Source organism: Camellia sinensis, chromosome 7 (assembly GCF_055761805.1).
Source record: "Camellia sinensis isolate YWXY chromosome 7, ASM5576180v1, whole genome shotgun sequence".
NCBI lineage: Eukaryota > Viridiplantae > Streptophyta > Magnoliopsida > Ericales > Theaceae > Camellia > Camellia sinensis.
The window spans coordinates 74,817,104-74,843,685 of NC_138967.1; the positions used below are offsets into that span (position 1 = coordinate 74,817,104).

Genomic DNA, 26,582 nt, shown 5'->3' on the forward strand with positions numbered 1-26,582 from the left:
AACTGATTTAACACAGTGTTGTTTTTTCATTTAAAATTTCAGGGATGTAATTCCTTAAAGGGGGAGGTTATAACAATTCCGGTTTAGACCCGACCCGCTTATTGTTTTGGATCCAAGATTCCTTGTCTTATTTGGTTGTTCATCCATTGATTCATCTTAATCTTTATTGATTTTGATTGTTTGGATGTCTTTATTGCATTTGGAACAGGTCAGGAGCTTGTTTTTCAGTAGAACTATTGCCCAAATTTTGGTTAGTTTGCTCGAGCAGTCCTTTGGTCGCTTAAGCAGTCTTTGAGAACTTCCTATTATGACCTAAACCCGCCCCTATAGGTTAGGATAATAACCAGCCAGTAATCATGAGATTATCTACGGCCTCAGACAAAAATTAATTAAAAATTATTAATATGGGGCCGAATGCGGAAGAAGAACTTTAAATTTTGTCCGATGAGCTATGCATATATGGTATAACAAAAACTTTTTACTTATGTAATAACTCACACCAAATAGAACATAAAAGATTATACATGTCCAGGACCATTCAGAAACTGGCAAACCAAAAGCCAAGGTTATATACAAGCCTGGTCTTACATGACCATCAAAAGTAAGCAAAAGAAAATCAAAACAAAAGCCTCGTGTGTGAGGCAACCTTGGCTGACTTCAAAATCTTGGTAACCTTTCATAATCTCACTAAGGCTGCGGCTAGACATTCCGTTGCTCACCAACATATATATAAATACGAAGTAAGCTAAAACCCAGTGAATAACACAAGAGTAAAGAGGTTAATGAATGAGATTCGTACATAAATAAATCATACTTATGATTTAAACATTTGAAATACTATTCTCATTCATATGAGATTTATAGATTATAATTCATATTAGATTTATAGATCATAACAAAGCAAAATGACCTCGGGTCTAGTACATCATATCCATATACAAAACTACCTTACGTCTAACTCATTTACAAAACGACCTTAGGCCCATTTTATGCAAAACGAGCTTGGGTCTATCTATACAAAACGACCTTGGGTCCAATACTCGTTCATAGACCGACCTTCGGCCTAATGGATTCATACACAAATGACCATCCGGTCCTTCAAAACATGTAACAACCCCGATCTGTGATTAGCCCATGATCCTTGATTAAGACTGCTTAATACGTAATTAAGATGAAATTCTACGTTAATTACATGTTTTATATAATATTTGCATTTCTATATGTCTGTTGTAGAAAGATTTGTCTTTGTTTCTGTTTGACTGCACAAATTGAAGACCTTATCGGCCACCGAATGCGAAATTGACTAGGTCAAAAGGTAATTTGGAATTTTTAGAGCATTATTGTAGGTTTAATTGAAATTGGATTCAGAACAAATTAATTAGAATAATATGCTGCCAATTGATTAACTTTAACTAAGATTAATTAAGCTCCCTAATCAAGCCTATATAAGGCTATATAGCACTCTTTAATCATCTCATCTTCACCATTTTAAGCATCAAAACGTGAGAGAGAGGGAGATTAACTGATAGAGCTTGAAACCAAGAAAGAGGAAGAAGAATTGGAAGAATTTGACATGAGAGCTCAACCAACTTAGCATTTAGGACAAAATTGAACACCTAAGGTAAGAATTCAAGCCTTTAGTCTTGTAATTGTGTTGGTTAAAGCATGAATTAAAGAGTGTTAAGCTAGGAAATGCAAGAATCAAGCTAAGAGGCGGGAAAGAAGACCATAACATATATGCATGCATAATTCATGGATTTTGAGTTTTGATTTCAACAAATTCTCACATGCAAGGGCATATTTTTGTTCTATTATGGGAGCTCATTGTGGTTTTACACTTAAACGCTCCATTTGTGCGTGTTTTGAAAGCTAAGATTTCAAGTCATTGTTTGTATGTTATGCTTTCAAAATGTCAAGTTTGCTTTTGACTAATTCACATGCTTTTGGTCATGATTTTGGCAAAATGGCTTTCAATTCATGAAGTCCTATGAGTATACAAGTGCTTTCTAAAGTTTTGGCCCAAAAGTATGTGTTTTGATGCATTGAAATTAAGTTTTGAAGCTGGGAGTGCAATCTAGAAATTTCAGAATTCATAGGCCTCGCTCAAGCAGTGAAGTCTGCGCTCGAGCGAAGAATGCGAGCTCCCAATACTTTTATAGAGTTGGGGGGTTGGCTCGAGCAGCAGAACTTGCTTTCGAGCGACCATCCTTATTTTTGATCCTCTGCTCAAGCATAGTAAGTTGTGCTCAAGCGTAAAATGAAAGCTCCTAAAAGTTTTCCAGAGTTTTGCAGACCGCTCAATTGTAAGGAGTTGCACTCGAGCGGATACCCGGTTTACTTAGTCTTTGGCTTGAGTGGCTGTCCAATGACTGTCAAAGCGTACAAGTCATGCAACCAATACTTTTGCAGACCTTGCAGACCGCTCAAGCGACTAAAGTTGCGCTCAAGCGGACTGCCCTCTTTTTGAAAATTTGACTAAGTGTTTCAACTCATATTTTGGCATCCTCGTTCCATCTTAGGCATTCCTAAGCGTTAATTAAGACACAACAATGAGGATAAGGATTAGAAACACACCAAGATAGAAAAGAAATGAGCTAAGTATTTTCTGATCATGTGTTTCAGTGTGTACCCACTATGTGTTTGTGTAGGTCACACGCCATCGATTGTTGATTCGACTATTCAGACCCTTCTGCTATTGGAGCTATCTGTGAGTAACAACTCTGTAAAGCTATGTTTGACTATAAGTATTTTTAGAATGATATGATATCATCTGTTTTACAAAATACTATTTTATGAATCATGAATGAATGTCTAAGAGCCAATTTTACAAGATTGAAGTATTTTACGAAATACTATTTTATGAATCATGAATGAATGTTCAACTTGCATGTTATGTTCTATTTTTCAACCATACAACTACTAACATGAATATAAGAGCTAATTTTACAAGATTGAAGTTCAAATCATCATGAATTCATCATGCAAGTCCCAAATCATTTCAAATTCTTAATGGATTATGCATGTATGTGAAATATAGCCTCTAATTCCATCTTAAATGGTATAAATGATACTTATATTCATGAGACTCATGAAATTATGCATGCATGTGTGATTTAATATCAAATTCTTCATATTAAATTCATATCTTGCACGAAGTTACCAATTCTTCTTGAATTCTCAAACTATGTGATTTTAATATACAATTTGAGGTTCATTTACTCACCTAAAGTCTTCAACTCTCCCAAATTAAGCTAGAACTTGAGTTAATCTTTCTAATATCCAAGCTTTCTTCTCCTCTCCCTTGAATTCTCACTTTTCTCTCTCTCTCTCTCTCTCTAAAGTGTATAATTTCAGCCAAGACTTGAAGAAGAGCTCAAAAATATGAGCTTAAGCACTAACTTAACATATATATAGAAGTGATTAGCTTAAACTAATCAAACTTGCTTACAGTTAATCAATTACACTTATTTTAATCAATTTAATCTAATTATTTTTATCTGAATCAGTTTTTAATTAAATTCCACCATGGGCTCTAAAAATTATGCTAATCACAATGTATAATCAATTTTGGTTTCTACTGCCTCTACAGCCCTCGATTTCATACTTAGAGCAAAAATTGTAACAGATATTTCTACAATCAACAGATAGGCATCCAAAAATCACGTAGAACACATAATTAACATTCAAATTTATATTAGGCATATACATAATTAAGAACTTAAAAGCCTAATATGAAACAGGGTTGTCATATTCTTTCCCCTTTTAGGAAGTTTAGTCCTCCAAACTTATGTTATCTTTAGTTGAAAACAATTCAGAATGCTTTTGTTGGACGATTTCAATTCCTTTGGTAGTTATTTAGTCGGTCTCAAAATCAAGTAACACTCTGTCCTCAACTAATCGGAGATCTACTTTTTATGCCTTACAAGGCTTTGTACGATGCCATACCAAAACTAGAGTAAAAGTAGTTGTCGTCAACAATGTCTGCCAACGGTGAGTAGGTTTTTCCAACTTCCTTGAAAGTCTAATTCACTCATTTGGAGCATTTTATTCAAAATATGAATAGTTCTTTCCGATTGTCCATTATTTTGCGGACGGAAAGCAGTGTTGAATCTCAATTCAATTTCCATTCCCCTATGTCAAAGAAATTCAATTCATTACTTTTCCATTCTACAGTTCATGATTCAATTCAATATTTGGTGCAATAACTCATCATAGTTATCCAAGGTTAGTCGGTAGTCATCAGGAATATAAAGTGGATCTAGATACTACTTCTCGAGTCAGCAAAGGTAACAACGAAGCAATCAACCACACGACGTACATAATTCACATATTCTCATAGCATCGATTGTAAGGTACAATAATATTGAAGCAGTCAATTTCTAACATAATACATATGTTCTTAATCATTCAACAGTTTACAGTTCAGTTCAATATTCGATTCACTATTTCATCAAGTCTTTCTACATTATCTGATAGTCGTCAAGTGTATAAAGTAATTCATATATATCCCACAACAACAAAGGTAATATCAAAGTAGTCAGTCACATGTTAAACACAATTCACATATCCGTAAAGCCCTAATTGCATAATACGATGACACTGAGCAGTCAATTATAGGGCGCACTGAATTCACACATTTTCAGATAATTGAGGTTTTCTAATACCAATAGTGTTCAAAATCAAAACCATTCGTGGTAGTAGAGGTTCTTGCCGTAGTGGTAACTGATGTTGTTGTCTTAAAATAAACAAAGATATACATAGGCACGTAGTCTCTTATTCACATTGTGAGTGCACAAATAATCATATGCATAACAGATGGTTGCATACTTAACCATATTTATACTTTCACGTGTTCGCATATTTGCAGAGTTCGAATGCACATAAGCAATAATTCGTGATTATTAATATGGGGCCAGATACGGAAACAGAACTTTAAATTTTGTCCAATGAGCTATGCATATATGGCATAACAAAAACTTTTCACTTATGTAATAACTCACACCCAACAGAACATAAAAGATTATATATGTCCAGGACCGTTCAGAAATTGGCAACCAAAAACCAAGGTTATATACAGGCCTAGTCTTACGTGACCATCGAAAGTAAGTAAAAGAAAATTAAAACAAAAGCCTCGTGCATGAGGCAACCTTGGCTGACTCCAAAATCTTGGTAACCTTTCATAATCTCACTAAGGCTCGGGCTAGACATCCCGCTACTCACCTACATATATATAAATACGGAGTAAGATAAAGCCTAGTGAATAATACTAGAGTAAAGAGGTAAATGAATGAGATTCGTACATAAATAAATCATACTTATGATTTAAACATTTGAAACACTATTCTTATTCATATCAGATTTATAGATCATAACAAAGTAAAACGACCTCGAGTCTAGTACATCATATCTATATACAAAACAACCACAGGTCCAACTCATATACAAAGCGACCTTACGTCCATTTTATGTAAAACAACCTTGGGTCCATCTATACAAAAAGGCCTCGGGTCCAATACTTGTTCATAGACTGACCTCAGGTCTAATGGATCTATACACAAATGACCATCTGGTCCTTCAAAACACGTGTACAAAACGACCTTTGGTCCAACCAATTTTGTATTCAAAATGACCACATGTCCATCTAAATGAATATACAAAACGATCTTAGGTCCAATTCATGTAAAAATGATCTTAGGTCCATCTTGTCAATTGTACTAAACGGCCTTGGGCCCATTCTGAAATCTTGTCCAGTATTCCAAACAGTCTTGGGCCCATTTCATATTCTTGTCAAATATTCCAAATGGCCTTGGGCCTACTTCATATTCTTGTCAAATATTCCAAACAACCTTGGGCCCATTTCGTATTCTTGTCAAATATTCCAAACGACCTTAGGCTCATTTTGTATTCTTGTCAAATATATCAAACGGATAGAACACTCATTCGTAGCACAAATTCATAAGTTTAGAAAACTTACCACATGGGTAGTAATTGGAAAATAAGATAGACAAAAATATATTTACTAAGACATTACTCATAGTGGTCAGATGGTCGAATTGTCCTCAAAGTTGACCCTACACAATTCATAACACAAACAGAAAATTGGGTCACAATACAATTCAATATGTTCTTTTATTTCGTTTATCTTTCTTAGGCTTCTTTCTAACTCTTTCGTTTATTTGGAATACTCAATGTATGCTCAACAATGTTCAGAAATGGAATAGAATGGAAATTGAAACATAAAACGACTTTTCAAAATTTCCTAAAACAGGGCCCTTCGCTCGAGCGCAACTTTGGTCGCTCGAGCGGTCGGCAAAGCACTGCAAAAGTACTGGTTGTTTGAATTTTACGCTTGAACGCAAGTTTTGGTCGCTCGAGTCATGAGCAATTCAAAACAGGATTCGCTCGAGCACAAGTTTTGCCAATGGAGCCACCGTGCAATTGTCTGCAAAAATACTAGGAGCTTGAATTTTACGCTCAAGCGACACTTGCTTCGCTCGAGCGACCTGCTCGAATTCTGGATTTTCCAGAATGTTGCTTGAGGTTCAAAACATGATTTTAAATGATTCAACTTACATATTATATTCTATTTTTCAGCCATACAACTACTAACATGAATATAAGAGCCAATTTTACAAGATTGAAGTTTAAATTATCATGAATTCATCATATAAGTCCCAAATCATTTCAATTTTTTAAAACTCATGCAATCAAGTTCCAGAACTTCATGGATTATGCATCCATGTGAAATATAGACTCTAATTCCACCTCAAATGGTATAAATGATACTTATATTCATGAGACTCAACAAAATTATGTATACATGTGTGATTCAGTACCAAATTCTTCGTATTAAATTCATATATTGCACTAAGTCACCAATTCTTCTTGAATTCTCAAATTATGTGATTTCAATATACAATTTGAGGTACATTTACTCACCTAATGTAATAACCCGACCCTCTTACATGCTTTACATTTCTAGTTATATGGGTCATTATACGTTTAACGTGAAATTTTATGTGGAGTTGTGCTTACATATACAAATTATTTAGTTATGCCATTCTATCTGTTGGTTATCGGAGAAAATTTGTTGAAGTTAGGATGTTTGAATTTGAAATTGAAAGCTTTAGAGGCGCGATAACCCGAAATTAACTTTACAGTTTTAATCAACATGATTTTTAAGTCATAATGTAAAGTTTTGTAAAAATTTGATTCGTAGCAAATTAAATTGAATTAATTGGGCTAACCTTAGTTAACCTCAACTTGTAGGCTCAAAATAAGCCTTAGTTAGAGACATATATATGAGTCCATGAATTAGAGACCACTATGGTAAAAAAGCTATCTCCTGGAGAGAGAGAGAGAATGAGAGAAAGGAAGAAAGAGAAAGGGAGAATCAACTAAGAACTTGAAGAAGTTTGAAGAGATTCAAAATTAAAGTTCAAGGTGAGTATGATCAACTTCAACACCCTAAATCCTTCCACGATTGATGAGATTAAAGCCCTAAAGTAAAGGTTTGCACTTATGAGAGTTAGGGTTTGACATCATAAGTTTGTTTGAATGATACTCATATTGTTCTCTTTAGTTAGAGAGTTGATTCATGTGTGGTGAGCCTGTCACGCCCCAAACCCACCCCTAGAAGTTTGGGCATGACCACTTCAAAAAACGGACACTTAACCTGTTATATATAACATATGGGGCCTGAGTGGAAGTATAAATTTTATACAATAACATGTAAGGAAAGAGCTACATCCATTGAGCGAGCACTATCATGCCAGGATCACAAATAGACAGATAATAATAGTTACATACACATATACAACCCCGCCCGTGTTTGGGCGTATAATAAAAAAAAACATTAGAAGTTACAACATATTATAGACAATCAGAATCTAAGCCAAAACTTCACCAAACGGGTAGACTTCCCCCAAATGCTTGGACACACAGAGGCTAACAAGGAAGACGAGCATGAAAAGTTGAGGCTGACCTCCAAACGCAGGACCTACGGAATCAGACAAAATACATAGTGAGATAACCTCAGTGAATAATAGTATGTGAATAACTCAATGTTCAACTTGAATTATAATGCAAATCAGAGTGTATATAATATAAAAGACAGGTAGTTAATCTGATTCTGTACTAACGTCAGAGCGGTCTTGTTGGTTCACAAATTCACAGACTGGCCCTTGGCCTGGTGGGTTCATATATTCACAATTAGACTTTGGCTTGATAGATTCATAATTGGGATTCATAACTTCACAACTTGGCCCTTGGCCCTTTGAATTCATAGTTTCACACGTTGGCCCTCGGCCTCGTAGATTCATATTTTCACAAGTTGGTCCTCGGCCTCATAAGTTCATATATTTCACAAATATTCATAATTTCACAAGCTGGCCCTCGGCCTCATAAGTTCACAAATTCACAAGTTGGCCCTCGGCCTCATAAGTTCATAGATTTCACCAATATTCATAATTTCACAAGCTGGCCCTCGGCCTCATAAGTTCACAAATTCACAAGTTGGCCCTCGGCCTATAAGTTCATAGATTTCACAAATATTCATAATTTCACAAGCTGGCCCTCGGCCTCATAAGTTCACAAATTCACAAGTTGGCCCTCGGCCTATAAGTTCATAGATTTCACAACCTCGGCCTAATAAGTTCATACAGAAGCACATAGTTCCTTCTAATTATTCACATGAGGTAACATAGTTACGTTACGTTCAACAGAGTGCTAATAGCAACTATTACTAGATTGAACTTCATAATGCAGTCACATCCCATTTGTTTGTCATGAATTACTACCTCTAGTTCACAAACAACAGAATGTTAGTACATATTAAACGAGTCCAGAGATACGCAGATACCATAATCTTGTAATACACTTACATTCCCCTTGTTCGTTATAAATTCATACAACTGACTTACAGATAACAGTGTGCTAGTATCCATTATCAATAATAAACAGAACGTAGTACCCAGTAATGCTCTTAGATTTTCCCATGGTTTCTCATAAGGTGACATAATTGTCCCACAATAATAGAACAACACTATTAACAATAAACAGAAGGTAAATGCTCCATTGCATTAATAAGAGTGGAGCCATTCACATCATAACGTGGGTCACATAATCGTGTTATTGACATTCAATTCTTTCTCCGGATTGAGTCATTCAGAGGTTCATCTGATATTTAACATAATTTCATAATGGTTATTAACGTACAAAACAACCTGTAGTCTTATCCAATTATTCGTTTTGATGATCCACTCCAGGTAGATATCTGTATCATGTCAATGTGTGCCAAATCCTTCAATGTTTACATAAGTTCACACTAATTCTCGTTCCACATACATGTTAACTTAATTGACCACGGGGAACAAGATGTTAATAAGAATCATTATTAACGGTAAATAATGTGCATTAGAGTACTATTACTCACAGTGCTATAACGGAGTGCTCGTCCTTCTCAGGTTATGCCCTATACGCGTACATAACTTATACAGTAAGGCATCAAACACAAATTCCAGAAATACCAGAGGGTTAAGCATGCAAAACAGAGCAAACAATATTTTGCAGCATGAAGTTTCAAACCTACTTCTCCAACTCAATATATATATATATATATATAAGATTACTAGTCTTACAAATCACATTATGGAATTTACACCCATTCATCTTCTACTCAAAGAAAGAAAGGATTTTTATGAACATTTCCATGTTCCCCAAAACTCCTTAAATTTCTAGTGTTTTCACCAAAAACCAAACATTTCCCCATCCCCATAAGAAATCCTATTAATTCATTCTCTTGGTTTAATAACTAAGCAAGCCCACAAATATTTAGTAAAATGATTTGGGATTAAACCCATTCTTGAAAACTTCACATTTTAGGTCACAAAAATTAATATCAACATAGTTAATACCATCCCACATAATCATCACAATCCAACATATCTCAAAAGGAATTCTTAAATTCCATTTCAACATTCCATAATCGAATTTATATCATCAACATTATCAATAAATCTTTTCCCCCAATTTCCCTTTTATTAAAACATAATTTACAATGCATTTAACAAAGTTCAATCGCAAAATTTAAACATAATTTTCAAACATAACCAAATTCCAATTAAACTTGAACACATCTAATTCAACCTACCACTTTCATGATTCAACTATCAATTTGGGCCAAATCATGGATTATCATCAAAAACCAACCTAGGGTTTCTAAGAAATCTACAAATTTGAAATAAAATTTTAAATCTTCTTAACCCATTACTTTTTATTCCAAATCTTCTCATTTATTAGGCACCCTAGGTCCATAACCCATAAACCATACTCTAAACCCCATAATAGAACCCCAACATACCTCAAAAATTTCGGAATTCCATTCGGTAGAAAGTGGTGATCTCCTCTTATTCTCCATCCTTGATGCAAGATCCATGGTTGATTTTGTTGAGAAAAGTGGAGGAAATCAAGGTTTTGGGAGCTAGGGTTTCGGACATGGAAGAGGGAAGAAGAAGAGAGGAAAAGAAAATCTAAGAAATGACTCAAAAATCACGTTTTTGAGCTGCTGCCCCGCACATCGCCGCACGTGCGCCGCATTTCCCGCACGTGCGGTCCTGCTTCCAGCACAGATATGAAAACTTCAAACAGGCGTAACTCTCTCATCCGGACTCCGTTTTAGGTCATTCTTGTGCCCAAATTGAAGCCCCGAAAATAAGCTTTCCAATGGTTTTAACCTCACATCCAAATTCCAAGTGTGGAACAAGAAAAGGGCAAAAGAGTGACGGTTGGTCGTAAATGAATTATTCAAATTAAAGTTTTGGATCCAATCTTACTTTACCATCATATTACCACCACAATCAATAGCCCAAAATAAAATAGGGAGGTTCCAAATACACTAATAAAAATGCCACAGATATAAATCACTTTTCACAGAAAGCAAGTAAATGCACAGAATAACAGATTGAAAATATACTAGAAATAGATATGAGGGTCGGGTTATTACATTCTCCTGCACCTGCCTGCATGTGCACCAGCCTGCATGTGCGGTGGGGACTTCCGCACGTGCGGCCCAAGCTGAAAAATTCTGTAACCTTGTTTTGTTCTGTTTAACCCTCTGAATGTATGAAAAAGCCCATTTGATGTTTCTTTAATGCATTTAATGACGTGGAACTTAACGAATCAGACATTTTGGAATTAAAACGAAATTAAGAAAAAGTGATATGCTTGATGTACTTACAAGTCATATGCTTTGTATAGGGCACGTACGGGAGGAGACCATTGTTCATCCATATCACAGTGAGTGATAATGAAGTAATGTTATGTTTTATTCTTGTACTATGTTTACATGAATGGTTCGACACCCTATTTACTCCTTTAGTAAAAGACATATGTTATATAAATAACATAAGATATGGACCCAAGGTCGTTCTAGTTACTAATGTGATGGGCCCGAAGCCGTTTTGCTAAAATAATAGACTTAAGGTCGTTTTGTATTTCACTAGGCCCGAGGCCGTTCTGTATTACGATGGGCCTAAGGCTGTTTTGCATTACGTTGGGCCTGAGGTCATTCTGTCTTATATGGGCTCGAGGCCATTCAAAAACTTATGATTAAGCATATGCATTGTTCAACTGTGCGCGTACTCTTCATCTATTTGTATGGCTATCATTCACTAAGCCTTGCTCACTTCAATTTTTTTTTTTATGGACATTTTGTAGGTAATCAGCTCACAAGACAACCATAAGTCAGCCCAAGAGCCTTTTGCTGAACCCGTTTTGCTGAGTCACCCGAAGTGACTCTTGTTTAATTTTGGGAAACTTGTACTTTAACATGTTTTGTTGGAATTAGGAGGAATAGACATATGTATATGCTTGACATTACTTAACTTTTTGGTTGTTATCCCTTCCACACAAACCATAAAGTAAACGGTGCATGAAATGTTATGTACTTATGTATGGTAATGCGTTAGGATCCTGGCATGTAGTCACAGCTCCTTGAATGTTTAATTCTATTATTTGGCTTCCGTTCTGGCCCAAATGTCAAGTAAAATTTATTATAGCAAAAATTGAGGCCTCAGAATAGGCCGGTCAGGTCCAACCTTTTAGGGGCAGGTTTGGGTCATGACATCTAAAGTCTTCAAGTCTCCCAAATTTACCTAGAACTTGAGTTAATCTTTCTAATCTACAAGCTTTCTTCTTCTCTCCCTTGAATTCTCACTTCTCACTCTCTCTAAAGTGTATAATTTCAGCCAAGACTTGAAGAAGAGCTAAAAAATATGAACTTAAGCACTAACATAACATATATATAGAAGTGATTAGTTTAAACTAATCAAACTTGCTTAAAGTTAATCAATTGCACTTATTTTAATCAATTTAATCTAATTATTTTGATCTGAATCAATTTTTAATTAAATTTTACCATAGGCTCTAAAACTTATGCTAATCACAATGGTATAGTCAATTTTAGTTTCTATCGCCACTATAGCCCTTAATTTCTGATTTAGAGCAGAAATTGTAACAGATTTTTCCAGAATCAACAGATGAGCATCTAAAAATCATGTAGAACACATAATTAGCATTCAAATTCATATTAGGCATATAAACACATACATAATTAAGGAATTAAAAGCCTAATACGGAACAGGGTTGCCACACTTCCAGTATATTTGCAGGTCTGCAAATATACTGGGAGGGTGTTTTTTTTCTACTTGAGCGGTCTTTGGCTGGAGTGGTCTTTGGGAACTCTCAGTACTTTTGTAGGCCTGCAAAAGTACTGGGAGGGTGGTGTTTGTAAATGTGGTTGAGTTGTGATAAAATGGTGGAATTTTATCCTTGAAGTTGGTTTATAAAGAAAATGAGATTTTGCTCTAAAATGTGAATATTTGATTTTATACAGAGGAAATGGAAATGATGTTAGAATTTATGAAATTGGAATGATGATGATGATAATGGTAGAGTTGGATATGCATTATCACTCCCACTTTAAATTTTGAAAAGTTTATCTTTATTGGAAATTATCTATCTATTTAGAGATGTCGATTTTGGGCTATCGATAGAGGATAGCTATGATTGTTGTAGAAATGACATGAGAATTAGGAGAATTGAAACTACTTTCTCATCCATTTTTATTGAGCATTGTTGCATACTTAACTCATTGAAAATGTTTATCGTTTTGAGAAAAGGGGTGAATACATTAGTGAATTTGGATAGGAGGTGTGGTTGTGGTATTATTGTTGGCCTGTGTGTCATTGGTGTAAGTCCAGAAACCCACGCGGTTAGGTGCCTGTAGACACCCCATTTTTTACTGTGCTCAAGACTTGGACGTTTTCGTTTGAACACTCGATGATTTTGTATACTCATGTTCATGTTGAGTGCCCGAAGATCTTGGCCGAGCGCCTCGTCTTTGAGCTTGTAAACCTTATCTGTTCTGTGCTTGGTTGTGGACCAAGAGCTTGTTGTTTCAAATTTGGAGGAAAGGGTGGCCTATCGGCCATCCCCATAGCTTATCGGCCATGACTTGTGCTTGTCGGCCACTAGTGGTGGCCGACGGTCATTTTTCTCCTTTTTCAGATATTTGTTTGCCAGTTGTGCCAACTGTTGTTCACTGAAGCGCATCTCCATACATGTGTATGGTAGGATGAATACAAGCTCCAATCTTGATTTTCTATATATAGGGGGTGTTCTCCCCCATTTGGAAGGGTTAGAAAATTTGGATCAAATTTCTCTCTCTCTCTAGAATTCTCTCTCTCTCTCTCTTGCTGTTTTGTGCCTTAAAGCCTTGTTTCTCTACACCTTTGTACATCAAGCCTTAACCAAACACCATTACCTTTGAGCTTAAATTCTTTGGGGTCTAGTTTGAGCTCTTGAAGGAGATTTGAGCCTGGATTTGTGCCTATTTTGTGTTGTTCTTCAAGAGGTATAAGACTTACCTTTTAAGCTTTGTTTTGACTACTTGTTTTACCATCTTTCTGTACTATTTTTGAGCTGGTTTTCAACTATAAAACTATGTTTTTTTAAGGCTTAACATGCTGGTTTGAGGTCATTTTGTGTAAAGGGGTAGTCCACCCTTCTTGTTGCCTAATTGTGTAAGCTTTTGCACCATCTTTTAGTATATTCACATCAAACTTTTTGAGCCTTTAAGCCACTAAAATTCAGAGTTATTTCAGTGGCAAAAACCTTGTTTTGAAGTCCAAAATTGGAGGGGGTAGCCCCCCCTCCTTGTGTGTCGTTTGCAAGCCTAGATAGCTTAACATGTGAGCATGGTTTTCTAGCATTTTGTACCTTAATCTCAACATGTTTTTGCTATTGTTTTGACTGGTTTCAACTCTGTTTTAAGCTGGTTTGGTCCTTTGAGGCTTGTATTGTGTGATTGTAGTGCAATTTCCTTCATTAGCTTAATGTTTTAGGCTTTTAAGCATGAATTGCATGAGTTGCTTGCATGTTTTAATGTCACTTTGCACTCCATTTCAACACTGAAATCTCTGTAACCTCCCTCTATTCTTCACTCTTTCATTTGTTTTAAAAGTGGCTTTGAGCCCCTTGTTGGCTTGAGTGTGGAATTGAGACCCTTATGCCTAATGGTTTAATTCATTGGGGAGTTCATTACCAACATCATGAGGCCTCTTTCATGCTCAAGGTACTTGTGGTTTAAGCCCTCTTTCAATTACAGTACACTCACCTTTTGGACTAATCAATTAAAGAATGGATTGGTAAGTTAAAATGTGTAAACAAAGTGAACAAAGTAAAAGAGGCAAGATTAAGCATCTTCGTGTTGCATTGCATGTGTTCAGATCGAACGTTAATTTGAACACGGGAAAAATGATACGTTTCATACTTAAAGTGATGAAACGTGTCACTTTTCTTGGTCACCATCACCCTTGATCATGCATGATAGGGTTGTGGTTTTGTCGAGTCTTGTTTTGCATTCATTAACTTGTGCAAGATTGGCTTCTTAGCCATCATGCATTGAAAATGCATGGTTGATGGTTTGAGGACCGAGAATTACACTCCTTTGAACTTGTGTAATGATAAGAAGAGTAGCAATGCACACAAACCTTGAGAATACACTGTTTTGCTTCTGTTTGCTCTCTGTTGCAGGAAAAAAGGGAAGTTCAAGGAAAGGGTGGCCGACCGGCCACCAGCAGCAGCCAACCGGCCACTAATGGTAGCCGACAGCCACCGTTGGTAGCTGACCCACCAGGAATGAAAATTTGCACAAGTGTGTTCCTGAGTTCGAGCAGAGGTGTTTTGGAAGTTAGCGACACTGTTGGTGTTTAAGCGAGTGCAAATAGAGGCATCCGATGGCAAGGCGGTGGTATTTTCGGGTGGAGCAACCGAGCATGCATACGTCCCTCGCCCTCGAGGCCATTTAATTACTTTAGTTAGCTTAGAATAGCTAGTTAATTCAAATGTTGTAACTATTTAGTTAATTAATTCATTTTGTAATTAATTAGCTTAATTCGGTTTGTAATAGTTAGCTAGCTTAGAATAGTTAGTTAATTTATTTCAATTGTTGTAATTAGCTAGAATAGGTAATTAGTTTTTGGTTTGCAATAGTTAGCTTAATTAGCGTAGTTAGTTAGCTTATTCATTTGGACCTTCATTCGCGAGGGCGTAATGTTGTAATAAGTGTGCGTGTGTGTGTATGTCTTCCAACCCCACGCCTTTCTCCCTTTTATTTAATCACTTTCGATGGTTAGATTAGAGACATATTTTAATTAGCAAACCTTATGCTTACATGATTGCGTTCATTCTTTGTATTGCATGCACTGAGGCTCGGTGCATCATTCAAACTACATCGTAATTTCAATATTTCTTTGAATACGTGTTTCAATATATGCTATCAAAGTGTTGCAAATACCATAGCCGAGCCTATTAATTGCATTATTGCATGTGTTGCATTAGGCATTTTGTATAGTTAGGATCATGCATATTTCTAACTAGTTTATATTTTTGCTTGGAGTACTCGGTGAGTTTTATGCTTTATCATACTTGCATGAGTGTGATTGCCATATTACCATGTTTTGCATGCTTTCCATGAGGCTATGTGCTTATTTGTTAAACTGCATGAATGCTTGTGGATGAAGGCTGTGTTGTTTGAATTGGAACAATTCAACGAATGTGAGTTTTAAGCTCACTTAGTTGTGGCAATATCCTGTTTTAAGCCCACTTGATGGTGGCAAACTCAAACCATTTTTGCAAACAAATGTGAGTTGAATTGTTCCAATACTTGCGATTTTAGTCTATACTTGCTTGTGTGCGTTATATAGTAAAGTTAGCTAATAACCGAAATAAGAACACATAATGTTTATAAAATGACATATCATGGTTAATAGAGGCTGATCTTTGATCGGGCGAGCGGGGGTGCTCATTTCATGACCTTCCCCCCTTGTGCCCAAGTTCCCGAGCCGAGGCAACTTTGGTGATGACGGACACGTGGCCTTTGGCATGAGTTAGGGTTTCCTAAATTTCCCTAAAAATAAAATATTTAGGTGGCAACTCTGTAATCTGGCAAAGTAGTCCAATTTTGACATTATTTGATTTAAAATCGATTTTTCAAAAAGGTTTGCCGGATTTGGACTCCTTGGTGATTACCAGTTTCACATTGCACTTTGTGAGACTAGATTCAGAACTGCGGGAGTCCGTATTGTGAGGCCTTCTTTTCAAACTCTTTCCAAAAGGTCGGGGCGCGGAAAAAGGTGAGTCCATAGTTTCTGGCGACTCTGCTGGGGATTTAGAGAACTTGACTTGAACTCATGATATGTTGTTTTATCTATATTTATGTGTTTCTTTGCATTGCATTTGCATCATTTCACCTAAGTCACAGTGTTTGCCATCTGCTATTCCTGAACGGTTTACCGGAGGCTTGCTTAGAAAAGCTTGCCAAAAGGTTGACCGGTTGCGGGCTCTACCACGATGGGAACACAATCCTTGGATCTGGACTTCCATTGTACCGTTTGGTCCTCCTTTCACTTCTCGGTGTTAGGTGTGAGAGGTATATTAGGTAGCCTTGCTGAGGTACCCTTTTTGACCAATCAGCCTAGTTGCATATCGGAAGCCATAGAGACTGTTCCAAACTAGGACAGGTTGCTCACCTGAATGCAGGATTGTATGACACCGCTTGTTTGCGTAGTGAATCCCTAGTTCTTGATGAAATTAGGACAGGGTAACCCTACCCCACCATAGGGGTGTTTTGGCTCTCACTTGCTTGACACATGCTTTTGGAGTGAAACTCTAAAGGAATGTATGTATCAGTTGCAAGTCTGGCTATCAGTATGAGGGTATCAGTTTTGAGGGTATTCGTTTTGAGGCAGAAATTTGGGACAGAAACCAGTGTTTGAGTATAGTCATCCAGCTTAAGATTACAACTGTGTGTTGCTTTTGTCTGAGCCGAGATGCTGTGCGTTTTCTGATTTTTGTTTCTTTTGCTTTATTTTCTTTTTGCAAGGTAGTGTTTCACAATTGCTTTAGACGAGACAGTTACCCCCCAAGCTCTCTGGACTCGAGTAAGGCAACTTTATCGATCTGGAGATCTTGTAAGAGGACAACCAGTGTTTGCTTCGCTAATCCCGGTTAAAAGACGGAGGAGAGTCAGGCATAACTCACCAATTCAGCAGTTACCTTCCTTCAGCGAAGTCCAGTTTTCTACTTCCACCTCGGAAGGAGAGTGCATACCAGTTCTGATAGATTAGCACCCCTTAGACAGCATGGAAGAAATGCTATGCCAACTTCAACAGACTATTGAGAATATGTAGCTTGACGCTGCCTGCTAAGCGGAAGTCACCACTTGCTAAGCAGAAATTGTAGCCCAGCAGGCTGAGTTGATTTCTAGGCTATAGCAACAACAGCCGCAGCAGGCACCAGCCTCTGCATCCCATCCACCTCCTGCAAACATTCCAGTACCCAGAGCTTCTGCTTCCACAGCCAATGTATAGGAAAATGCAAACATCCCAGTGGATCCGATTCCACCCCAGACTTCTAAAGCGCCGGTTTACCCAACAGAGGCGCCCTTTGAGTTTGAGGCTGACCCTACTGCGCTGAAAGTAAGCAAGCTTGAGAAGCTTTTTAAACGAGCTCAGGGTGTTAATTCGATCTCGGATATAAAGGACGGCTATACTGATGCAGCGGTGACCTTACTAGATAGGTTTAAAATACCGCATATGGACTGCTTTGATGGCTCGGGTGATCCCATGGTCCACTTCCAACTATTTTCAGACATTCTGTGGCCGATGGGCCTGTCTAGATTGCAGAAGTTATCCCTCTTTGGCCGGACCCTGTCGGGTATTGTGGCCTTTTGGTATGCTAGGCTAGAAGATTCTATGAAGTGGAGCTGGAAAGAGATGGCTGAGGCCTTTTTTGCTCAATATCCCTACAACACTCAAATCGAGGTCACAACTCGTGATCTCGAAGTAACTCGTCAAGAGTTGAATGAGGGCTTCTCCGATTCTGTCACTCGGTGGAGGGCCAAGGCCTCCATGATGACCACCCGGCTAGCTGAAAAGGACTATATAAGAATGGTCGTTCGTAATCTGCAACCGAGGCTGCTACAGAAAATGATAGTCATACCTCTTCCTACTTTCGCTGGCCTCTATCAAATAGGGATGCAAATAGAGAATGCAATGAAACAAGGTCTGATGGACCATGAGAAAGAGTAGCCCAAGAGGGCTTTCAGACGCAGTTCCAATGCGACTACGAGTAGTAGTGTAGCTACAAGGCCTTCTAATATTGGTATGGTCACCACCACATCAAAAGCTGCCAATCCCTTTGCCGGTACATCCGAAACCACCTCACAACCTGCAAAACACCAGCGCTGAGGCCAAAGGGCCTTTACCGCTTTATACATGTCCTTATCCGCAACTCTGAGAGTCCTGACTAAAAAAGGACACCTGAAGCCGCTAGAGCCTCGTCCTTTACCCGACTCTCTTCCCTTAAAATATAACCCGGCCAAGTACTACACCTTCCACCAACAGCATGGTCATGATACCGACTTATGCTTCAAATTGCGTCATGAGATTCAGGATCTCATTGACAACAAGGTGATAGCGCCTTCTCAAAAGCCTAACGTCACTACAAACCCCCTTCCGCCACATAACCAGGTCCTCCCACCTTGGCAAGTAAACCTTAACCAAACACTGGCCATCCTTTACGACCCCAGTATATACATCACCCCCTCCCACCTACCTAAGTCGGCGCTGTTCATCCCGGAAAGCACAAATTTGTGCATGATGTGCGCGTCCATATCCAAACCCAAACCTGTGGTGGTGACTATGGAAGAGGAAGGTAGGGAAACCTCGGTGGAGGATAGGAATGTCAGTTCAGAACCTGAGGGATCTGTGGACTTAGCAGAAGAGGAATACAACCCTTGCCGCTACATTGTGACGACCAATCAGACCAGACCAGACCAGAGGTGGAGTTGCCAGCAGGGCTGGAGGTCAATGTAGTCGAGGAGGACAGACCAAGCCAAGGACTGGATGACTTAGCCAACCTTGACGAGGATATCAACAATCTGCAGTTCTTCGATGAACAAGATCTGGAGAGTGTACAAATTGACTAGTTTGATATGAACGGATCAGCGAATAATTCGGGGTGGCTCAGTGATGAACTAGATGTGGATGAGGGGTCTCAACCAAAGCTAGAACAACCGGAAGCAGGAATTGCTACAGGGACCGGAATGGCCAATGAGAAGGGAAGGTTGTCGGAGAGCACCGGTACTAAGAATTTTGCTCAGGAATTGTGTAGTGTTAGTACAACTGATACAGAGCAGGAGGCCGTCTTGAAGTGGTTTGAATATGAAAAAGCTGAGCATAGTCAAAAAACTAGGAAAGCCAAAGGCCCTACGGGGACTGATTGTGATATGGATTCGAGAATACTTACAGCGGAACCGGACAGTTGCTTGTTAGTTGCCGGAGGAACATGGTGGGAAAATGATGACCTGCATCTTGCCCATACTGATGAAGATTGGGGATAGAATCTGCCAGATGATACTTGATATTTTGAGGAAGTGGATCACATGACTAAGAGCGGGCGGTACTTCAAGCCCCCATACCTGGACCAACCGGAAGGATCTGGAAAGGATAAGGAAGCTGAGAAACAGAAGGATAAACTGTTGGAAGAGGAAGCTGTATTAAAGCAGCTGAAGAATATTCAGGCGGACATATCTATCTGGGGGTTACTCATGGCTTCGCGCGTGCATCGACAAGCTGTATTGTCTCTATGGGGAATTGGTTTGGAAATACTCTTCAGATCCTGGGGAACGCTGGCGATCCTCAGATTGTCACCTGAAAAGAAATGAACACTCCGGTCGGGGGTGCCAGAATTAGCACTCCGATGGACAAGTTAGTCTCTACTATCTCTGGATTACTTGTATTTTAAGTTAAGCAAATTGATTCTCACATACCTCGTTCTGGCTGATGTTCTTCTATTTATATCTTTTCTTTCTTGGGCCTCGAGATTGGGCCCACTTTCAATTCGCCATTCGGCTTTTTTTTGTAGCAAACCGCATTTCACTCGGCCCCTTGCTCAACCGGCTATTTGGCCGACTAAGGTAGGATTTGAACGCGCGAGACAGAGCCGAGTGCTATATATATTTTGACTCTTCAAGTTCAACTATTCAGTCTCTTTACGACTCACAATATTTAGCTCCCATAATTGCCCCGCAAGCACTCCACTAACGACAGTTGGCTGGAGTGTTTGGTTTAGAACTCGAAAAGTCATAGCCGAAATTCGGCGGCTGACCTCATTCCAATGCAGATGTCTGAGCACGCGCTTCTCGGTTATCATTTCAACTTCCTGCCCCTTCGTACACTTCTATTTATTGTGATTTAAAATTTCGACGTCTTTTCCAATACATACACATTTTTAGATGCTCGTCGCTAGTTTGTCTTCCGAATAACCTCTGCAACTTCCTTTCCTTCACTATCCTCTTCGTCTCTTGTAAGTTCTCTGCCTCTCTGCTTTGAATCATTTTTTCTGGTTTGTTTTTGGTTTAGCATATTCCTAAAGGTTGAAGGAAATGGCAAAACATTTGAAAGATCTCCTCTCCTCGGATCGAATTTCTGGCTTCCGATGCCATTTTTCCATTCCTGATGACGTCCGTCTGTCACTCGTGACAGACGGCACCCTCGATATCGAGAGGGCTGATGAAACCACGATTGTCTTCCCTCCCCTATCAATCGCAGAGGGTGGAGTCCATTTCCCCCTTCACCCATTCCTTAGGGTTGTGCTTTGCCATTGGGGTCTAATCCCTTCCTAACCTAATGTCAACTTTTTTAGAATTGTAATGGGGATTATAGAGCTAAATCGTCACCTTAGGATTAACCTCGGCATTTCTGCTATTCAGCATTGCTATGCCTTGGCCAAGTCTTCTGGTCAGCACGGACGTTATTTCCTTCGGGCCAAAGACACCGACCATCAATTAGTGAATATGTTTTCCAGTTCTGGGAAGTGAGTCGATGATGTTATGGTCGTTGTCCAAGGTAACTGGGAATTCGGCGAAGGCGAGGATCGCCTCAATCCTATTTCTAGACGGTGGGGCGAACCAGGTGGCCGTATAGCTTTTTGTGTTTATTATTATTATTATTGTTATATTTATAAAGCTTCATTTTTGAGACCTCATGGTTTTGCTTGTGCAGGAAACGATTTGAAGAAAGTCCTGACTTCAACCGACGACGCCATTCTTTCAGAATTCAAAGTCGCGCTCAAATATTTCGGTCGTCCGAGTCTTCAGAAACAGGGGAGGGCAACCCACGTTCTGCTTCACTACGAGCTGACATATACGACCTTTTCGATGGCAGAAAATATCCCAATTTCGAAGGGTGAAGAGTTTCTTACCGCTCTTATTTTGACTGACTTGAAAAACTTGGGGCAATTTGGTTTCGAGGGATCCGATTCGCAGCATGCAGAAGTAGCTAAGGTCGCCTAGTCAGATCAGTTCGAAGCGGAAGTAGATGAGGCTTTGAAGTTGGCCTTTGAGGAAGCCGGCCTCAATTCAGCCAACCCTCCGTCCACTTCGGGCCGAGGGGACCTTCCATTTGACAACGTTTTTAACGGTTTAGAGGACCTTCCCGGTGCATACCCCAAAGACATGGCTGGCTTAAGCCTCACACAACTTGCCAAAAAGAAAAATGCGGAAAGGATGGCCGCGCGATGAAGAGCAGAGGCCATTCGATCTGAAGTGCCACCTGCCGTTGAATCTCAGCCCTCTCTACCTGTTGCTGAATCTCAGCCCTCCTTGCCTGTTATTGAGGAGGAAACGACAAAAAACTGAAGTGCCAAGTCCGAGGTGGTTGTGCAGGCCGATCAAGTGGCTGAGGAAAGGGCAGAGAAGCGTCCTGCCGAGGTTGAGGTCGAGGTCGGCTCAGAAGAAAACCGTGCCGACAAATGGCCTCGTTTAGAGAAATCGGATGTGATTGTGCCTTTGGTCATTGAACCGAAGATAAAAAACACACCAATCTCCTCTGATGTTTCGGCAATTAAAGACCTAGCTGTCGCACTCAGCATGGCTACGTCCGTCTCATTGCCGATTGACAAGGCAGCTTTCCGGGAAGAGCTGGATCTGCTGGAAATAGCGCTAGCCGCTCAATTGGCTCTCCTGGTATATACCTTGACCTTGTCTTTCCCTTTTATGCAAATATTGTTTTGGTTTTAATTTCCTGTTTCGCAGTCGGTTGGGAGAATAGTTGAGATAGGTCGTCGCCGGCATGACGCCGTCGAACGACTTGGCCGTTTACAAACGAAAGTAGAGGGCCAAAGGAGCAGGGTTGATTTCGAGGCGGCGAGGGAAAAAATTGAAAGCACCAGGGCCGACGCCGAGATGGAGAGGGCGAGAAATGTGGATCAGCTGAGATTGGCCACCGAGAAGAGGGCAGATGAGAGCGAAGACGTGCTCAAGTGAGCCCAAGAGGTGATCGCCAAACTGGAGGCTGAGTTGGATGAATTAAAGAAGGCGAAGGAAGCAGCCGACTCAGAGGCTTCCAAGGCATTCGAGGCCGGGCAAAGTGCTACTCTCGCCAACTATGTGGAAGAAGTCCCCAAGTTTGAAAATCGGGGATTCAAACACGACTGGCTCAAAGCCCTTGCTGCTGCTGATGTGACATTGGCTATGCCGATTCCATACGAGCCAGTAGATGTTGAGTCATTGGAGTCTGACTCCAAGGATTAATTTGGGTGACACTTGTTTTTGTTTTAGGATTTTGAATGTATTCTTGCAGCTTTTCGCTTAGTAGTTTTCATGTATTGCTACAGTCATAGTTTTTTGCTAGGCATTTTCGTACGAACTTGTAGCTTTTTCTTTAGTAGTTTTCATATGTAAAATGGCTACAATTTGTGCCAAATTTACTAATGAAAATTTCCTTTGTACTTTGCTATTATTTGTGCTAAATTTTGTTATTGATGAATGGTATTATTTTTTGCTATTTTGGATAAAACATTCATGTATACTTGCCGATTAGATTACTAAATATGCCCTTGCCCCAGCCAATGCATGAACTCCAAAAAGTCAAATACTAATAGTTCATGGAGTGGTTGTGCTACAAACTGATCAGCATTGGGCTTAGGTGCTTGGCCAATCAGATTAATAAATTTTCCCTTGCCCCAGCCAATGCATGAACTCCAAAAAGCCGAATGTTAATAGTTCATGGAGTGGCTGTGGCACACATCGATCGGCATCGGGCTTAGATGCTTGGCCGATCAGATAATAAATCTGCCCTTGTCCCAGCCAATGCATGAACTCCAAAAAGCCGAATACTAATAGTTTATGGACTGGTTGCAGTGTACGTGTAACGCCCTCAAATTAAACCCATAATGTACATAACATTAACGTGCATTATTAAAAGAAAACGAATCTTTTGAATTATTCATCAGAGTACTTTTTTTAAAAGTCATTACATGGAACATCAAAATAAATGCCCTAAGGGCTTACATCTTTCCAAGCTAACACTTGGACACAAAAGAATGAGTATTAACCCATTTACAAGTTAAGCCCTTGGCTTGAATGTTTACATATAACCTTATTTAAAATAAATAACTAAAGACAAGTCTTCAAAATCCGCATCCTTCCAAACTAAGTCCTGGGAGGTTGCTTATCACCTGAACCTGAAAATGATGTTCCCATAAAGGGTGAGCCACAGCCCAGTAGAAATATACTAAACCACATATAAGCAATGAATAAAGCAATAGTATTTGACAGATGGTTAACCAAGATAATCAACCACTTCATTTTACAGTCTCATGACACTATTGTCTAAGATACAATTTACTCTCCAATTTTATCAACATGGCTCAGAACCTGGCCAACCTACAACAGTGAATTACATATACCATATTCACATCCTTCCAATATCAACAAACAAATGAGACTCAAGCTCAATTCACAACACTTCATACTTCCAGATTGATACACATTTTAGTGCTGTATCAATAAAAACACTTCAATATAATAAGCACACATAAAAGTGATGCTAATGGAGTCCATCCCCTATCTCCTCCCAAACAAAATCCGGTTTAGAGGTCCATCCCCTATCTTCCCCTAAACCGTGGAGTACATCCCCTATCTCCTCCCACACAAAACAATGTATGCAAATGCAATGCTCAATCAATACACGTATTTTCTGTATCAATGCAATAGTCAAAGTTAATGACTTAACCAATGTGATTAGTTTCAGTTATTCCTAATCCACATGCAATGTCTACAACAATCACGACTATCCTCCACCGATAGCCCAAAACAGTTATTTCTAAACAGGAAATAAATGTATCAACTAACATAATTCCAACATTTTCATAGGTGAGTGATTAAACTAACCAACTACACCATTTAATCAATAAATTCATTAATTCCATGAATTCAACTAAATTCCCCAATTTTCCCTGAATTGATTATATAAATTAATTTATTACAATAACTGGGGTTTTCCCAAAAATTACCAAAGTAACCCAACACATCAAAATACCAAAACTTAGAGCAAAACCTATAAAATGGAGTAGGAAATCCCTACCTCAAAGAAAACAACCCAAAAAGGTGAAGAAAGAGATGAATGCCCAAAATACCAAAGTGCTCCAAATCGTCAAATGCTCAGATTAAATGGTAGCCCTTGCCTCACTCTATCTTTTTAATGAAGGATCTAGGGTAGAAACACACTCTAAGTGGATCAAATCTAAGAAAGAAGGTGAGTAGGGAGAGAGAGAAGTCGAACCTGGGGTTTTGAATCAAAAGAATATGAAAAAGACTGATCAAATCCCGCTGCTGTGTATATAAACTGGACAGGCTCGCTCGAGCGAAGATTTGGTCGCTCGAGCGACCAGACACAGAGAAACTACGCTCGAGCCAAGGAAGCCTTGCTCGAGCCAACAACTCAAATGCTCGCTCGAGCGAAAGAAAGCTCGGTCGAGCGAAGAACTCAAACCCTCAGGTCTGAACCCAGACACACGCTCGAGCGAAGGAACTATAGCTCGAGCGAAGGATGAACTAACTCGCTCGAGCGAAGAAAAGCTCGCTCGAGCCAAGAATGCACAGCTACAGGTCCAAATCAAACACTACCTCTCGCTCGAGCGAACAACTCCTCGCTCGAGCGAAGAACCAAAAACCTGGACAGCAACTCTTGGTTTCTAAACCCAACCAACCTGAAACAAACCTGCCCAACACATCCTATAATTCCAAAAGAGAAAATAAGGAATAACAACAACAACCATATACAATGACAAAATCTACGGAACAGTCCGGATACAATAATTAAATGGGAAAAGACCAGGGTCGCTATAACCTCCCCCCCTTCAAAGAATTTCGTCCCCGAAATTAAGCATGAATTTTTGAAAACAGATTTTTCTCAATTTCCCAATGATATAATATAACCATAATAAACAACTTGATCCAATACTGGTCACTTCATCCTTTTATCAAGAGGTATCCCACAATATATATAAGATAATATATATTTCAACCTGCACCACTATTATGCATTATTCCCTTCAATCTTAACAATTTCCATATCATATTCAATTGCATGATATATATAACACATCCAACAATGTAACCAACATATACAATGTTACACTAATCTTCTATAATGAAACAAGTTTCAAGATACAATCAATTACCATAACATACTCAATGTTTTACAACTTAAGACATATGTAAAGCTCTTAAGTTCAACAATATAACAGAATCTAGTTGTAAGATTACAAATCAACAAACATGTCCGGATATTTCTCGCGGACTTCCAATTCACGTTCCCAAGTGGCTTCCTCCACTCCGTGGTGTTTCCACAAAACTTTGACCAAAGGGATGGTTTTGCCTCGCAAAACTTGATTCCGCCTATCCAATACCCGAACCGGTCTCTCCTCATACGAAATATCCACATCAACCACTAAATCGGTCCAATCCAACACATGTGATGGATCCGGCTCATACTTTCGAAGCATACTCACATGAAACACGTCATGTACTCCGGACAACTGCGGCGGCAAGGCTAAACGATAAGCAGCCTCGCCAATCCTCTCAAGGATCTCAAACGGACCAATAAACCGAGGGGACAACTTCCCACTCTTCCCAAACCTCATCAAACCTCGTCTAGGTGATATCTTCAGAAAGA

The 26,582-nt window shown here is 39.0% G+C and overlaps 1 protein-coding gene across 1 annotated transcript; it reads left to right on the forward strand.

Moving 5' to 3' along the window:
• The first annotated feature begins 17,237 nt into the window (after positions 1–17,237).
• LOC145795892 (uncharacterized) lies at positions 17,238–18,650 on the forward strand. The gene is made up of 3 exons (XM_082880827.1): positions 17,238–17,291; positions 17,448–17,531; positions 17,931–18,650. Exons 1-3 carry the CDS (start codon positions 17,238–17,240, stop codon positions 18,648–18,650), a joined length of 858 nt encoding a protein of 285 aa, XP_082736953.1.
• Positions 18,651–26,582: the final 7,932 nt, after the last annotated feature.